The sequence below is a fragment of the Ornithorhynchus anatinus genome, chromosome 12 (assembly GCF_004115215.2).
Source record: "Ornithorhynchus anatinus isolate Pmale09 chromosome 12, mOrnAna1.pri.v4, whole genome shotgun sequence".
Taxonomy (NCBI): domain Eukaryota; kingdom Metazoa; phylum Chordata; class Mammalia; order Monotremata; family Ornithorhynchidae; genus Ornithorhynchus; species Ornithorhynchus anatinus.
In genome coordinates, this window is record NC_041739.1 from 58,472,602 (window position 1) to 58,490,347 (window position 17,746).

The following is a 17,746-nucleotide window of genomic DNA, read 5'->3' on the forward strand; positions in this document are numbered from 1 at the left end:
ATTTGCTTGTATCCACCCCAGTGCTTAATACAGTGCCTGGGACGTAGTAAGCGCTTAACAAATGCCGTCATTATTATTACTTTCAACACTGGTGCTCCCTAAATACTCTTGATTGATTGTAGCATCAGGCGTGTGTGTGAAACGCGGAACACTTGGGCTTGCTGAGGATTTTGGTCTGGGAACTTCAGACGACAAAGATTCATTTCCTGCCCTCAGTCATGCTAAATGAATTGTAGAAACTGCTCCCCAAGGTCCCTCGATTTCCTCCTCCCAGAGCAGGAAGGGCCAAGGCACATGAAAAGACGTCTCCCGGGGCTACAGAAAATATTTTGCTTTAGGTGGAAGGGGTGGGTGGGTTCTCTTGTCAAGATGATAGAATGCCGAATGAAGCTGTGCTGTCAATCGGATGTAGGGAGCACTTAGTCTGAGTAGAGCACTGTCCTAAGTGCTTGAGAGAGTTCAGTAGTATTAGTGGACATGCTTACTGTCCTCATGTTTATGGAGGTTTTGTTCTAGTTCAGGGGTTCATCCTTTCGGTGGTGTTTATTGGGGACCTGCTGTGTGCCTGGCACTGTATTGGGTGCCTACTCTATACCCAGAACTGTTCTGGATGCCTGCTGTGTGCTGAGATCTATTGGCGCATATCCTATGCTTCTGTTGTTCTTCCTACTATTTTAACCAGGCACTGAATCGATAGCATTACTGTTCTGGTATTTTTTTTACGGTATTCATTAAGCACTTACCATGCGCCAGGCACAGTACTAAACGCTGAGGTAGATACAAGATAATCACGTTGGAGACGTGTCCCTCTCTCACATGGGGCTCACAGTCTCAATCCCCATTTTACAGATGAGGGAACTGAGGCCCAGAGAAGTCATAATAATAATAATGATGATGGCGTTTGTTAAAGTCTTTGCTGGGGGGACGAAGACCTGTTTTTGGCTGGCGATGCAGGTGTTTAGTACGGTGCACTGCGATCAGTAAATACCACCGGCTGAAACGCCAGGGGGTTCAGAGAGAGGACTGGGCAGAATGGTCTCTTGTCATCTGGGACGTGAGTAGGGTTCCAGCGGGCCCCGGCCCCTGGGCCGACTGGACTGAGGACCTCCCGATCCTGGTCCAGATTACAGGTCGCCATTCACCACCTCCGTGAGTGACCAGCACGGCGTCATCTACATCACCGAGAACAAGAACAAGACCGTGGTCGTCCCGTGTCTCGGCTCCACCGCCAATCTCAACGTGTCGCTGTACGCGGTAAGGGCCCGGGTGACCAGGCCCCGCATCCGACCCCTGGGTGGTGGGCATGTTCACGGTGCCTGAGACGTGGCCGTGGGGCCACTCGGATTCTTCCCCGCGGGCTGGAGGAAAGTGGGAATCAATTGTATATATTAGGTGCTTACTGCGTGCAGAGCACTGTAGTAGGTGCTTATCATAATTGTTATTATTATATTGTTAATATATTGTATTATGTCATATTATATATCATTATAATATACTTATTATTATTATGGTATTTGTCAATTATGTACTATCTGCCTTCCCCAGGGGTAGATCCAATCAGATCCAACACATTCCCCGTCCCAGCATAGCCTAGCGGATAGAGCTCAGGCCTGGGAGTCGGAAGGTCATGGATTCTCATCTCGGCTCTGCCACCTGTCTTCTGTGTGACCTTGGACAAGTCACTTCACTTCTCCGGGCCTCAGTTACCTCATCTGGAAAATGGAGATTGAGACTGTGAGCCCCATGTGGGAGAGGGGCTGTGCCCAACCCAATTTGCGTGTATCCACCCCAGCACTGGGTTCAGGGCTTGGGTCACAGTAAGCACTTAACCAACATCAGTATTATTATTATTATCCCACATGGGACCCACAGTCTAAGCAGGAGAGAGAACGGTATTTGATCTCCATCTTGCACATGAGGAGACTGAGGCGCAGAGAAGTTAAATCACACACCAGGCAAGGGGAAGAGCCGGGATGAGAACCCAGATCCCATGACTTCTAGTCCTGTGCTCTGTCCACCAGGCCACACTGCTTCTCTCAGACTACTTGGGGACAAGCTGATTTGCTTGTATCCCCCCCCCCGGCACTTAGTACAGTGCCTGGCACAGAGTAAGTGCTTAAAAACTACCACAGCTATTACTATGATGATGGTCCCTGCCCTCAAGAATCTTACAATCTACAGACCCAAAATAAGACTGGGGATGAAGAAGCTCTCTCCATCAGTCTCCCTTCTCCTCCTTTCAGGGTGGAACTAAGAAACTCCACCTCCCAGGGTTGGATAATGATAATAATAAATATTTGTTAATCCCTTTCTGTATGCCAAGTACTGTACCAAGCTCTGGGGTAGATATAGGATAATCAGATCATGTGCAGTCCCTGTCCCACATGGGGCTCACAGCCTAAGTAGGAGGGAGAACAGGTATTGAAATCACATTTTACAGATGAAGAAACTGAAGCCCAGAGTAGTCAGGTGACTTGCCGGAGGTCACACAGTAGACAAGAACCTGGATTAGAACCCAGGTCCCCTGACTCCCAGATCAATGCTGTTTGCACAGACCACTGCTTCTCTAGGTTGGATTTCTGGGTAGCTTGTGGCCCCACTAGGAAATATTCTGGGGCTGTTTTACCCCCAGAATAATTGTAATTGAATCAAAATGGATAATTGAATCAAAAAACAATAGCAATCCCACACAAAACAAGCCATCCCAAGTGGCCCTTCCCACTCTGCAGGTTGCTCACCGACCTTGCTATTCTTTTTTTTCTTCCCCCAGAGGTACCCCGAGAAACGGTTCATTCCGGACGGCGACAAGGTTTCCTGGGATAGACGAACGGGGTTCACCATCCCCAGCTACATGATCAGCTACGCCGGCATGGTCTTCTGCGAAGCCAGGATCAACGAAGAGAGTTATCAGTCCCCCATGTTCATTGTCGTGGTCGTAGGTGAGGCGAGGTCGGCGGGGGCCTGTGACCCTTCCACCACGGGGCGGACGTGGGCCGGAGTGTGGGTCGATGAGTAGAGTGATCAAGCGAGGGAATCCATAATAGCATACGTTAGTTGACCTCTGAAATCGATTAATCAATCGTATTTCTTGAGCGCTCACTATGTGCAGAGCACTGTTCTAAGCACTTGGGAGAGTGCAGTACAAGTGCCCACCCCAGTGCTTAGTACGGTGCCTGGCACATAATAAGAGCTCAACAAATATTATAATTATTATCATTTATTAATTAGCAGACACATTCCCAGCCCCTCTCGAACCGACAGTCTAGAGGGAAATAACTTTAATATCACTCCCTAGTGCATCAATAGTAAGCAAGATTCAAACTCGTAGAACTCTGTCGGAGGACTTTCGCTGAAAGCAAAGTCTAACACCCTGAGCTAGGGCTGACGGGCTGGGGGCTCAGAGCGCTGTGGGCAGCCGCTGGGTGGACGTGGCGATCCGAGAAGGCTTCCTGGAGGAGACGGGCTTCCGTGAAGTCTTTGAAGAAGGGGAGAGCTTCTCGAGGCCCGGCCCCAGCCGGGACCGGGCGTCCAAAACAGCGCCGACAGCTCCGGAAAATCATCGTGTGGTTCCGAGCTCCAGACCCTCGCCGCCGAAACAGGAACTTACTTGTAGTTTGGGGTCACAAGCTATTAAGATGGGAAGTCGCATTTGGGAGCCACGTGGCTTCCGGGGACGGGAATGCGGACTGGCGTCGGCTCCGCCACGGGCTTCTCTCACCCTTGGCTTGCCCGGCTCTCTTCCTCCAGGGTATAAGATTTACGAGCTGGCCCTGACCCCTTCACACCGAGTGGAGCTGGCCGTGGGAGAGAAACTGGTCCTCAACTGCGCAGCCAAGACTGAGCCAAACGTCGGGATCGACTTCCGCTGGGATTATCCGTCGGCCAAGGTGACGTCCCTCCCCTGCCAGCCGGGCCTCCGGCCCCTTCCGCTAGCTCCCCTTTGGCTGCCGTTTTCTCTTAAATAAAAATAATAATTGTGATATTTGTTAAGCTCTTACCAAACACTGTGCTAAGCCCTGGGGTGGATACGAGTAAATAGGGTTGGACACAGTTCCTATCTTACGTGGGGCTCACTCTCTCAATTCCCATTTTATGAGGTAACTGAGGCCCAAAGAAGTGAAGTGACTTGCTCAAAGTCACATAGTACATAGGTAAAGGAGCTGAGATTAGAACCCATGATCTTCTGACTCCCAAATCCTTGCTCTACCCACTACGCTGTGCTGCCATGCTGTTTGTAGCAGCTGACCCCTGCCCACCCTTACAAGCCTATTGTGTGCAGAGCAGTGTACTAAGCATTTAGGAGAGAATAGTAGAGTGAGTAGACAAGATCTCTGCCCTAAACAAGAAACAGAGTGACTTATGGATAGAGCGTGGGCCTGAGAGTCAGAAGGGCCTGGGTTCTAATTCTGGCTCTGCCCCTTGTCTGCTGTGTGCCCTTGGGCAAGTTACTTCACTTCTCTGAGCCTCAGTTACCTCATCTGCAAAATGGGGATTAAGGTTGTGAGCCCCTTGAAGGTCAGGGACTGTGTCCAACCTGATTAAGTTGAATCTATTCCAGTGGGTAGAACAGGGCTTGGCACATAGTAAGCGCTTAAGAAGTATAATAATAATAATAATAAAGCTTCCAGTCAACTGATGGGGTCATGCATGAAAATAAATTACAAAAAAAAAATTAGGGGAAGCACCCAAATTTAAGGTTGCGAACGGAAACGCTCCGACGGAGTTGTGGGGAAGAGCCGCCATTGTTGTGAGAATTCCACCGGGAACTGACAGGAGACCGCGTCCAGTTGCAGGCCAGGAAGCCGGTGACACGAGACCTGAAGACGCAGACGGGGAGCGAGCTGAAGAAGTTCCTGAGCACGCTGACCATCGACCGCGTGGCCCGGGCCGACCAGGGCTACTACATCTGCGTGGCGTCCAGCGGGCTGATGATCAAGAACGACACCACGTTCGTCACCGTCCACGGTGAGGGGCCGCCCCGGGGCCGGCTGCCGCCCTCTCCCCCAAGCCACTTAGGCGGGAATCCCTGCTCTAGACTGTGACCTCACTGTGGGCAGGGAATGCATCTGTTGATTGTTGAATTGGATTCTCTCAAACGCTTAGTACCGAGCACTCAATAAGCGCTCAATAAATAATATTGACTGGCTGACCCGGTCCCCGCTAGCCGAGAGCCCAGAATTGCAATTGTGCCCGCAGTCAGGTGGAGGCTCTCGGCCTTGCTTTGCCTAAATGGTTGCCCCTGTAGGGGGGTCAGGAGCCCCTACCTTAGGAAATCTAGAAGCCTGATGTAAAGGCTCTGGGTCTGAGAGTCCAGAGATCCAGGCCCGAATCCCGGCCCTGTCCACGGCCTGCAGTGTGACCTCGGGCAAGTCACTTTGCCTCCCTCCGTCTTGACTCCTTTATCCGTAAAACGGGGATAGGAAACCTGATCTCCCTACTGTTAGAGCACGAGCCCCGTGCGGGCCGGGGACGCGCCTGTCCCCGGCGCTTGCAGCACGGAGCTAGGCTCCTAGTCCTAGGAGGCTAAACCGGAGATGCATCGGAGCCGGTGGTGCCCCAGGGTCATCTGGAGAATGATGGGACGGAGAAGCACCGGACACGTCTGGACTGGCGTTTCAAATCCAACTCTTCCTCCCTTTCAGAAAAACCTTTCATCGCCTTCGACAGCCGGATGGAGTCCCTGGCAGAAGTCAAGGTCGGAGAGCGGGTGCGAATCCCCGCACGGTTCATCGGGTACCCTCCTCCGGAAATCAAATGGTAAGCGCCCCGGGTCTGCCGTCTCGGAAGCGAACCGGGCCGAGGCGGGACGAGATGGGGGTGCGGAGGGAGGCTGAGTCCCTCCCCCCGCATCCCGCCGGCTTCCCCTCAGGTACAAAAACGGGAGAGTCATCAACTCCAACCACACCGTGCGCGTGGGTCCCGTGCTCACCATCGTAGAAGCTAGCGAAAGGGACGCGGGGAATTACACCGTCACCCTCACCAACCCCGTCACCAAGGAGCGGCAGAGTCACATGGTCTCCCTGGTGGTGAACGGTGAGTTCTCTTCCGCTTCTCTCACCGGAGGCCGGCACTTCTGAACACACCCTTACAGTCTGCGCCCTCCCCTAGCTCTAATTTCTCATAATCTCTACCCACCTAAACTGTAAGCTTCTCGAGAGCAGGGAGCGTGTCTACCGACTCTGTTGCACTGTAATCGCCCAGGCACTTAGGACGGTGCTCTGCACATGCTTACGTTCTCATTCATTCAATCATTTATATTGAATAATAATAATAGTAATGGTGGTACTTGTTAAGCACTTACTGTGTGCCAGACACTGTACTAAGCACTGAGGCGGATATAAGATAATCGGGTTGGACACAATCCCTGCCCATGTGGGGCTCACCGTCTCAATCCCCTTTTTCCACATGAGGTAACCTAGGCTCAGAGAATTAAAGTGTCTTGCCCAAGGTCACTCAGCAGACAAATGGTGGAGCTGGGATTAGACCCCACATCTTTGTCCACTAATAATAATGTTCATATTTGTTAAGCGCTTACGGTGTGCCGGGCACTGTTCTAAGCGCTGGGGTAGATACAGGGTAATCAGGTTGTCCCAAGTGAGGCTCACAGTTAATCCCCATTTTACAGATGAGGTAACTGAGGCACAGAGAAATGAAGTGACTTGCCCACAGTCACACAGCTGACAAGTGGCAGAGCTGGGAGTCGAACTCATGACCTCTGACTCCGAAACCCAGGCTCTTTCCACTGAGCCACGCTGCTTCCCCTTTTTGCCTCCTTAAGCGGCCCTGGAGGTGTGAATTTGTAAAAGTCTCAAGGCTGGGTAGACGAAGCTCATCAGAATGGGCACCTACACTGTTCCTCACTTGAATCCCAGACAAAGAGCTGTTGGGGTTGGGGGAGCAAGTAATATGCCCCCATTTTACAGATCCTTCAGCCAGTAGGCTCATTAAAGGCAGGGATTTATGTCTAACAACAGCACTGTACTCTCCCAATTCAATCGTATTTCAGTCAGTCATATTTATTGAGTACTTACTATGTTCAGAGCACTGTCCTAAGAGCTTGGGAGAGTACAATATAACAACTGAACAGACACATTCCCTGCCCACACTGAGCTTACAGTCTAAAGAGGGAGACAGACATAAATATAGTACAACAGTACTTTTCACAAAATAATTGCTCAATAAATACCACTTATTGGCTGATAGCTAGATAAAGAAGCTGAGGCCCAGAGAGGATAAAGTGATTGGCCCGAGGTCACAAAGCAGGCCAGTAGAAGAGCTGGGATTTGAATCCACGTCCCCTGACTCCCAAGCCACAGCACCTGTTTTTTTGTTTGTTTAATTGTTTGTTGTTTTTTCAAATGGTATTTGTTAGGCACTTAGTATACTGTGTCAAGCACTGTTCTGAGCACTGGGGTAGATGCAATTAATCAGGCCGGATACTCGCACATAGGGCTCAGAGTCTAAGTAAGAGGGAGAAGAGGTATTGAATCCCCATTTTGCAGTTGAGGAAACTGAAGCCAGGAGAAATGAAGTGACTTGCCCAAGGTCCCACAGTAGGCGAGTGGTGAAGTGGGATTAGAACCCAGGTCCTCTGACTCCCAGATGTGTACTCTATTCACTAGGCCCCATGACTGCCTGTTGGGACAGGTGCTATGGGACTGTGTGCAAGGGCAGGGAATGTGTCTGTTTATTATGCTATTGAACTCTCCCAAGAGCACAGTCAGTGCTCGGTAAATACGACCGAATGAACGGTCACCGGATGATCACTTCCCACCGGGCCCAGAGATGGGTGGCATAGGTTGGGAGGCGGGTAGGGCGGCAGCAGGAGTTGGTTCCCGGTGGGCTCCGTCATCTCCCCGCCACCCCCCGAGCTGTCGGTCGCCCTTCACGACAGCGTCCGCCTCCCACAGTCCCCCCGCAGATCGGCGAGAAGTCGCTGGTCGCCCCCGTGGATTCCTACCCCTACGGCACCACGCAGACGCTGACCTGCACGGTCTACGCGGTACCCTCCCCCGTCCACATCCGCTGGTTCTGGCAGCTGGAGGAAGACTGCACGTTCAACCCCAGGTGAGCACCGGCCTGCGCCCCACCCACACGCCCCAACGCGGAGTTCTGGGGTGAGCCGGCTCTCCCGGGAGCAGGTCCCGGCCGGCCGCTGGACGTGACGCGACCCCCAATCTGGGCGGGAGCCCCTCCCCCGGAGGAAGCGCGGCCGGGCGATGTGAGGGAGCGATAGTGAAGCCCCCCAGGCCTTATCAAGCCCGGACACCGGGCCCGACATCCTCCCCAAATCCCTCCTCCCGCGCATCCCACTTTCCTGTTGTTGTTTTCGAAAGGCTCCGCTAGCTTCCTCCTCCCGGGGCTGCTATTTCCTCCCCGTGCCCCGGCTGCTCTCCTCAGGCCGATCCTTCAAGGAACGAGGCGGGCGCCGTCCGCCCCTTCTCCGGCCCCTGAGCTGAATCGACTCCGTCCCTTTGTGGATGGAGGTCCGGTCCCAGAAGAACCGTTCCCCTGCAGCGTCCGGGATGGGTCGACCCAGGCCAGGGTGGAAGACCCGGGCTTCCTCCGAACCTGGGGTGACAAGAGGACTCGTTTGGTCACCTCTCCTCGCCAGTGATGGCCTTTGATCCTCAAACAGTTCTAAGTTATCCGATTAGACTGTAAGCCCGTCAAACGGCAGGGACTGTCTCTATCTGTTGCCGACTTGTTCATCCCAAGCGCTTAGTACAGTGCTCTGCACATAGTAAGCGCTCAATAAATACTATTGAATGAAAGTTATCCCCATTTTACAGATGGGGCGGGGTTAAGCGGTAAAGTAACTTACCCAAGATCACACGGCAGACCAGGAGCCGAGCCGGGAGTAGAACCCCGGTATCCTGACTCCCGTGCCGGTGCACTTTTCACTCTCCTTCCCCCGGCCATTTGCTTATACCTTTTCTCCTTCCCGTTACTCTCTACCCCTTCCAATTTGCCAAACCACCACTCTCCCCATAATCACTGCCCTAAATCCCACCTCTGCCTGGAAGTCTTCTCTGATTAAGTCCACCACCAGTAGATTGACTCTACTTACCCTACTTTAACTCTCAAGCACTTAGTAGAGGTCTCTGCGCACGGCAAGTGCTCAGTAGACATCATTGATTGACTAGGTATCTTTGTATCTACTTAGGTCTTCACACATCCATTCATTTTTCCCTTCCTTGCCCTTCCCAGTTTTCACCTTGCTTTTTATCCTCCTCCCTCCCCTGTAAACCTGTCTGTCTGTCTCCTCCACTAAACTGTAAATTCTCTGAGGGCCATGACTATGTCTGTGCATCTTTTTCCTTTACTAGAATAGAAGTAACATTTTTTATGAAGCATATATCGTATACAAAGTATCATGCTCGGTGCTGAGGTCGTGCCGGGATAAGTAGATCGGATATTGTCCCTGCCCCACCACATCCAGTTCTCTGCACACAGTAAGCGCTCAGTAAGTGGCCCATCCCTGTAGAAAGCTTAGTCCACTGGGCTGTCCGGTTTAAGCCCTCTTCTGGCTTCCCGGCAGCTTCGTGGGGCTAGCGAGCCAACCCTACGCCTGCAGAGAATGGAGAAACATAACCGACAGCAACGGGGGCAACCGGGTCGAGGTCAACAAGAACCAGTTTGTCATGATCGACAACAAGAACAAGGTGAGTCGGAAACTCTTGGCTTCCGGGCCGGTCTCCGATCGTGAGACCAAATGTCCCCGATTGGTCGATTGGTGCCCTCGGCCTTGAGGAAAAAATCCCGTGTGGATACACGAACCCTCCGCTCATTTATTTTAACGATGTGAACACATTTGGTTTCAAGCACTCATTGTGATGGTTTGTTTTCAGTTGTGACACTCCTCTTTGGGAGAAGGGGCTACTTCCCAGAATTATTTGCCTGGGCATTGGCAGGGAGTCTAAGCACTAGTCAATCAGTCAGTCAATCATATTTATTGAGCACTCACCGTGTGCAGAGTACTGTGCTAAGCACTTCAGAGAATACAATATAATAACAAACAGACACATTCCCTGCCCACAGTGAGTTTACATTCTAGAGGAGGAGACGGACAGTAATATAAATAAATGAATTACAGATATGTGCATAAGTATCGTGGGGTTGGGAGGGGTGATGAGTAAAGGGAGCAAATCAGGGTAGTGCAGAAGGAAATGGGAGAACAGCAAAGGAGGGCTTAGGGAAGGCTTCTTGGAGGAGATTCGCCTTCTGCCCACGATAAGCGCTCGATAAATACGATTGACTGACTGATGTGCATCGGGGCTGGCCAACTTGGAGGAGGAAGAGGAGGAGAAGAATACCAAGGGGTGGGCTGGGGCCCTTTGATCCCGTGTGCTGCTGCTGTGGTGTTGGTGGTGATGGTGGTGGTGGAGCAGAAATAAATGATAATAATAATTTCGGTACTTGTTAGATGCTTACTATGTGCCAAGCGCTGTCAATCGATGTGTGCTCCTCCCACAGACGGTGAGCACCCTGGTGATCCAGTCGGCGAACGTGTCCGCGTTATACAAGTGCGAAGCTGTGAACAGAGCCGGCAGGGGAGAGAGAGTCATCTCCTTCCACGTGACCAGTAAGTGTCCGGGACTAGGACGATGGGTGCCGTTGATCTCCTCAGGGACCCAAAGTCACGTCGGATCGTGGAGTCCGCTCGACGAGGCGATAGAGTGAAACCAGTGCCCTTTCGCTGTGGGGGAACTAAATTTACACCCCTCAGATGGTCCCAGAGTTACTCATTCACACCCATCACGTCAGAAGCAACCTGGCCTAGTGGAAAGAGCACAGGCCTGGGAGTCAGAGGACCTGGGTCTTTAATCCCAGCTCCGCCACTCATCTCCTGTGTGACCTCTGACAAGGCGCTTAGCTTCCCTGGGCCTCAGTTTCCTAATTTGTAAATGGGGATTAAGACTGTGTGCCCCATTTAGGACATGGACTATGCCCAACCTGATTAACTCATATTTACTCCAAGAGGTAGTACAGGGCCTGGCACATAGTAAGCGCTTAACAAATACCATTAACCCTCCCAACGCCCCACCACTTCATCAAAAAAAAAAACCCACCCTTACCTACCTACTTATGAGTTTCTTCAACAGCACTCGGAGATATTCACTCTGAGTGCTTAATTTGTAACTATTTCTGTCTATCTCCTCATGTTAGAGTGTAAACTCTCTGAGGGAAGGGAATGTGTATCAAGTATATTCTCCAAACTGCTTAGTTCAGTGCACTGTGTAACTGGGGGGCACTCAGTAAATGACGTTTTTACTACTGTGGAGTTGGAGAAAATCCCTATTGGGGTATTGTGTAGGACAAGAGGTAATGAACTAGAAGCGAGTAATGCCCGTAGAGGAGCAGTGTGGCCTAGTAGAAAGTGCACGGGCCTGGGAATCAGAGGACCTGGGTTATTTGCCTGCTGTGTGACCTCTGTCAAGTCACTTTACTTCTCTGGGCCTCAGTTTACTCATCTGAAAAATGGGAGTGCAGTTCCTATTCTCCCTCCTACTTAAGCTGCGAGCCTCATGTGGGACAGGGACTCTGTCCGACCTCATTAACTTGTATCTATCGCAGCGCTTACAACGGTGCTTGGCATATAGAAGGTGCTTAACAAACACAGTAATAATGATTTGAACAATTGAAGTAGTATTTTTAAGTGCTTATTATGTGCCAAGCACTGTACTAATGCTGGGGTAGATACAAGATATTCAGGTCCCACATGGAGCTCACGGTCTAAGTAAGAGGGAGAATAATAATAATTATTATTGTGGCATTATTAAGCGCTTAATCTGTGCCAGGCACTGTTCTAAATGCTAGGGTGGATACAAGATAGTCGGGTTGGACAATGTGCCTGTCCCACATGGGGCTCACACTCTTAATCCCCGTTTTACAGCTGAAGTAATCGAGGCACTGAGAAGTTAAGTGACTTCCCCAAGGTCACCCAGCAGACACGTGGCAGATCCGGGATTAGAACCCAGGTCCTTTGACTCCCAGACCTGGGCTATGTCCACTAGGCCACACCGCTTCTCATGCTGCCTGCGTAATTGTGTTGGTGCCGATTGAATGCGACTAAACTAAGTACTTGGGAAAGTACAACAGAAACCACAAAGATATGTTCCCTATCTCTAAGTTTGCACCCTCTTTTATAATAATGGTAATAATGGTATTTGTTAAGCACTTACTATGTATCAAACATTCTTCTAAGTGCTGGAGTAGCTACAGATTAATCATGTTGGACACTGTCCCTGTCCCACGTGGGACTCCCAATCTAAATAGGAGAGAGAATCGAGCCCACCGAATATGGCCATCACTAATATGTTTTGCCGAGGATAAAAATAATTGAGGGAATATTGGTGTTCTCCCACATGAGGTCTTGAAAACCCAACCTGAAGGACTCCCCCATTCCAAGATTGCGTGCATGCTCGTGGCCATTTTTTCTGAGGTTGCTCATACGCTCATACTCTTTTAACCTGAGGCTGCGGGTGTGCTCGTACCCTTTTGTCCTGAGGCTGTGCGCCGGAAGAGAACCGAATGAACCCACGGGCAGTAATCCCAGGTGACCGTGGGGTGGGGGGGTGCCCCTCGGTCATGAGCCGCTTGTCTCTGCAGGGGGTCTGGAGATCCGAGTGGACCCCAGGAGTCGCCCCATCGAACGGGAGAACGTCTCCTTGGTGTGCACGGCGGACACGTCCACCTTCCAGAACCTCGGCTGGTACAGGCTGAGCCTGCGGGCGTCTCAGCCGCCCAGGGCTCGCTTCCCCCTGCCCGTCTGCAAGAACCCCAATGCCCTGCTGAAGCTCAGGGCCACTAAGCTCACCAATACCACCAGCAGCAAGGTGGTCCTGGACCTCCACAACGCCTCCCTGCACGACCAGGGGGACTACGTCTGCCTGGCCCAGGACAGGAAGACCAGGAAACTACACTGTGTGGTCCGGCACCTCGCCATCCAAGGTAGGGGGCCCGCCGGCAGCATCACCGTCATCAAGGGCACTTGTCGGGTGCCCACTGGGGGACGAGGGCTGCGATGGGCCCCCGTAACATATCTGCACATCACGCCTACCACTTCTGTCCACCCAGACATCTCTCCTTATATACCGCTTCTGAGAAGTGGCGTGGCCTAATGTAAAGAGCACGGGTCTGGGAGTCAAAGGACCTGGGTTCTAATCTCAGCTCTGTCACTTGTCTGCTGTGTGACCTTGGGCCTTCTGGGTTCAAGGGCCAAGTCACTCGAAGGGCCCCCCCCAAAACCCAGAGCCTCCCCACCCGAGAAAGAGGGGTCGGAGTTGGATGACTTTCCACCTAATATTCCTGTCTTCCCATCCTGGTTTCGCTGAGCATGAGCTCGGTGGTCTTTGGGAGCGTCCCGCCTGCCCACGTGACCCCAGCTGGCTTGCTCAGATTCACCCGATCGCCTGTCCCACGGGCAGTCGCCTCTCCAGACTCAGGGGAGTCCCTGTTGTGTCTGCTCGTGCCAAACAGAGCGGGCGGCGCCCACCATCACGGGAGACCTGGAGAACCAGACGGCGAGCATCGGGGAAACCATCGAGGCGTCCTGTTCCGCGTCGGGGATTCCCCCGCCTCGGATCACCTGGTTTAAAGACAACGAAACGCTCGTCGAGGACTCGGGTAAGGGGCTGCTCTTCCACTCGGCAGGATGGATTGGACGCCAGCGGGTGGCCGGGCCTCTGCGGTAGGAGCCCGGTTAGCAGCGTGGCCTAGTGGAAAGAGCACGGGCCTGGGTTTCGGAAGAGCTGGGTTCTAATCCCAGCTCCTCCTCTTGCCTGCTGTGTGACCTTAGTCAAGCCACTTCATTTCTCTGGGCCTCAGTCACCTAATCTGTGAAGTGGGAATTAAGACTGCGAGCCCCATGTGGGACAGGGGCTATGTCCAACCGGATTAATTTGTATCTACCTCTACGCTCAGTACGGTACCTGGCACATAATAAGCACCTACCAAATACCTTAAAAAAATACAGTTAAAGCAATTGAGTGGGCCCCAGCTGTCGTGGTTCTGACGACTGAATGGAATGCCTTGGTTGCTCATGGGATGTCTTGAGTCTTTTCCCGGTGGAGCCAGTTCACTAACTGACATCCTTGGCCTTCTTGGGAGGAAGAAAAATCCCAGTGTTCGGCTAGAGAAGAAATCGCTCCTTCACTTGAGTCCAATTCTCTCTCTGGCAGGGCACCAAACACTCACTGATGCCAGTGGGATCAGTAGACAAAATCTGGCCAAACTCCCCACTGAGCAGGTGGCCCAAAAGGAAAGGCAACGATTGGTCGTAATCAATCAATCGGCATTTACTGGGAGCCTACTATGAGCAGAGTATTGTGTATTTATCAAGCGCCTTCTGTGAGCAAAGCACTTTTCTGTGTCTGCCCTGCCTCTGATCTGAAACGCCCTTCCTCCTCATATCCAGCAGACAATACTCTCCCTATTTCAGAGTCTTATAGAAGACACATCTCCTCCAAGAGGCCTTCCCTGACTAAACCCTCTTTTCCTCTTCTCCCACTCCCTTCTACATCACCCTGACTTGCTCCCTTTATTCATCCCCCCTCCCAGCCCCACACCACTTATATACATATCATTTATTTATTTATATGAATGTCCGTCTTCCGCTCTGGACAGTAAGCTTGTTGTGGGCAGGGGATATTGTACTCTCCCAAGAACTTAGTAGAGTGCTCTCCAGACAGTAAGTGCTCAATAAATACAATTGACTGACTGCCCTGATGATCTTGTATTGACCTCAGTACACAGTAAGCACTTAAATATTATTTCCTCTAAAACTTTGAAGTCGTTGTGGGCAGGGAACCTGCCCGCCAACTCTGTCGTATTGCACTTTCCCAAGTAACGATAATAATAATAATGATGGTATTTGTTAAGCACTTACTAAGTGCAAAGTACTGTTCTAAGCGCTGGGGTGGTTACAAGGTTATTACGTTGTCCCACGTGGGGCTCACAGTCTTAATCCCCATTTTACAAATAGTTAGTACAGTGCCCAGAACATAGTAAGAGCTCAATAAATACCAGTGATTGTTTGAGCACTTGAAAGAGTAGAAAAAAGAGTAGACCCGATCTCCACCCTCCAAGAACTACAGTCAACTGTGGGTAGAGAACACTGTATTAAGCGCTTGGGAGAGGACAATAATGTTAATAGATTGGATCCCTGCCTTTGAGGATTTACAGTCTACTGGGTGCAGAGAGTGATGTACTGAACACTTGGGAGAGGACAATGAAGTTAGCAGACCAGATCCCTGTCCTCGAAGAACTTCCAGGGTAGGGAGGAAAGGTACTTAAAATCCTGAGACAGAATGGCACCCTGAAGGCGGAAGGCCTTTCTTCCCTCACTTCCCATAGGGATCGTGTTGAAGGACGGAAACCGGAACCTGACCATCCGCAGGGTGAGGAAAGAAGACGGCGGCCTCTACAGCTGCCAGGCTTGCAACGTCCTGGGGTGCGCCAAGGCCGAGACCATCTTCCTCGTGGAAGGTCAGTCCGGGGAACGGCCGCTGCCCCGGCCGGATGCAGCCCGTCCCGGCAGGATTGGAGCTGGGTGCATCCTAGTTTGGGGGAGCTGGTCAGGACCGGCGTCAGACCGGAAGCTCCCCACTCTGTCAGGGTCGCTGTATGTCAGCCCTCGAGCGGCTGTTGTGACACGTGTGTGTGATGCCAGTGGCACAGGATCATGTGATATACCCTCCCCCGCCCCCAACTGCCGCTTTGCTCCGGGATGGGGAGTGTCGGGGCCTGGATCGGGGGAGGCCCCCGGGGGCATCGGGGCTGCGGTTCACTTGTCAAACATCCTTTGCAGGTGTCCAGGAGAAGACCAACCTGGAGCTGGTGATTCTGGTGGGCACAGCCGTGATCGCCATGTTCTTCTGGCTCCTCCTGGTCGTCGTCCTGCGCACCATCAAACGGGTAACCACTTCGTTTGCCCCCCTACGCTGACCACTGGGATTTTGGGCCCTGGTCCTCTCCTCCCCGCGGGACCTGTGACGGATTGATGAGTGGTCGAACGGGTGGACACGCTCTTCTTCCTCTCCCAAATAGTCTGTTCTCGCCCTGAGGTCACTTAGACTCACCAAGAGGTGGTCTTTGAGGTGCCGGGATGGGGCGGGAATCATTGGCTTGTCACCCCAGGGTGCGGGGCTGGGGGACAAGGGTGACCCTGCACAGCCCCGGAGGAGCTGGGTGAGTGATCATGGTACTTTGCAGGCCAACGGCGGGGAGCTGAAGGCCGGCTACCTGTCGATCGTCATGGACTCGGACGAGCTCCCCCTGGACGAGCACTGTGACCGCCTCCCCTACGACGCCAGCAAGTGGGAATTTCCCCGGGACCGGCTGAAGCTGGGTGAGTCCAGACCCCAAACAGCCCCTCGAGCGCCCCGGGGGGGTCACGGGGACATCCTCCTCTCTCTCTCCAGAGCCACCAGGGCCACCGGGTTGAAGGCCCCTGCCCCGCCTACCTGCCGTCTAGCCGTTCCTGCACTCTCAGTCTATCTGTGGTACTTACTACTACTGCTAATAATCACTGTGGTATTTGTTAAGCACTTATTATGTGCCAGGTGGTGTACTAAGTCCTGGGGTGGATACAAGATAAGTGGGTTGGACACAATCCCTGTCCTACATGGGGCTCGCACTCTTAATCCCCATTTTACAGATGAGGGAACTGAGGCACAGAGAAGTGAGGTGACTTGCCCAAGGTCACACAGCAGACAAGTGGAGAAGCTGGCATTAGACCCCAGGTCCTTCTGACTCCAAGGCCCAGGCTGTATCATTCATTCATTCATTCATTCAATAGAATTTATTGAGCGCTTACTATCTGCAGAGCACTGAACTAAGCACTCGGAATGTACAGTTCAGCAACAGATAGAGACAATCCCTGCCCATTGACGGGCTAATAGTCTAATTGGGGGAGACAGACGGACAAAAGCAAGACAACTTAATCACGATAAATAGAATCAAGGGGATGGACACCTCATTAACAAAATAAATAGGGTAATAAAAATGTATCCACTAAGCCGTGCTGCTTTTTACTACTAGATGCCCCCAACTCAGTGTGAAGTCATAAAGAGACTCCCTGAGTCCCTGGGCATCTCCCTGTCTAGACCGAAAACTCTTATGGGCAGGGAACGTGTCTGCTAATTCTGTTGTATCGTACTCTCCTGGCTGCTTAGTACAACTTCTCTACACATAGTAAGCACTCAGAAAAAATCATTGACTGATTGGGAGAGGGCAGCAGAAACAAAACACGTGTTCTCTGTCCTCAGGGGACTTACAATCTAATGGGGATGACAGCCATAGAATTCTCTAATCCCTTGGGTGATTAGAATAGTAGCCAGTGAATGAAATAATAATTATTTCTATGGCTCTCTCTCCCCCATTTGAGGTTAAGCTACTTCTGGGTAGGGAATGGACCTCGGGCTTCACGTACTTTCCCAGTGGACACTCAGTGAATTCTTCTACTACTAAATGGCTGAAGAAATACCATAGGAGCCAGTAGAATAGACCTATGGGGGTAAATTGGGGTATTAGGAAGCAGTGTGGCCTAGCGGAAAGAGCACAGGCCTGGGGGTCAGAGAAACTAGGTTCTAATCCCAGCCCTCCACTTTCCTACTGCATGGGCTTGGGCAAGTCACTTTAGTGCCCTGCACCTCAGTTTCCACAGCTGTAAAATGGGGATTCGATACCTGTTCTTTCTCCTACTTAGACTGTGAAGCCCATGTGGGACAGAGATCGGGTCTGA

The 17,746-nt window shown here is 51.8% G+C and overlaps 1 protein-coding gene across 5 annotated transcripts in view; it reads left to right on the forward strand.

Annotated features, from left to right (window-relative positions):
* Window positions 1–17,746, forward strand: part of KDR (kinase insert domain receptor) — a 55,668-nt gene that overhangs the window by 18,573 nt on the left and 19,349 nt on the right. For 4 of the 5 annotated variants that reach the window (XM_029076853.2, XM_029076850.1, XM_029076851.1 and 1 more), the window contains exons 4-17: window positions 1,124–1,254; window positions 2,771–2,939; window positions 3,748–3,887; window positions 4,788–4,965; window positions 5,643–5,757; window positions 5,870–6,033; window positions 7,911–8,067; window positions 9,542–9,665; window positions 10,477–10,585; window positions 12,613–12,954; window positions 13,483–13,629; window positions 15,358–15,489; window positions 15,812–15,918; window positions 16,216–16,351. In XM_029076853.2, the coding sequence (XP_028932686.1) occupies window positions 1,124–1,254; window positions 2,771–2,939; window positions 3,748–3,887; window positions 4,788–4,965; window positions 5,643–5,757; window positions 5,870–6,033; window positions 7,911–8,067; window positions 9,542–9,665; window positions 10,477–10,585; window positions 12,613–12,954; window positions 13,483–13,629; window positions 15,358–15,489; window positions 15,812–15,918; window positions 16,216–16,351 (2,151 nt within the window). The remainder of the gene's footprint in view (window positions 1–1,123; window positions 1,255–2,770; window positions 2,940–3,747; window positions 3,888–4,787; window positions 4,966–5,642; window positions 5,758–5,869; window positions 6,034–7,910; window positions 8,068–9,541; window positions 9,666–10,476; window positions 10,586–12,612; window positions 12,955–13,482; window positions 13,630–15,357; window positions 15,490–15,811; window positions 15,919–16,215; window positions 16,352–17,746) is intronic. The other variant, XM_029076852.1, reaches the window with a different exon arrangement.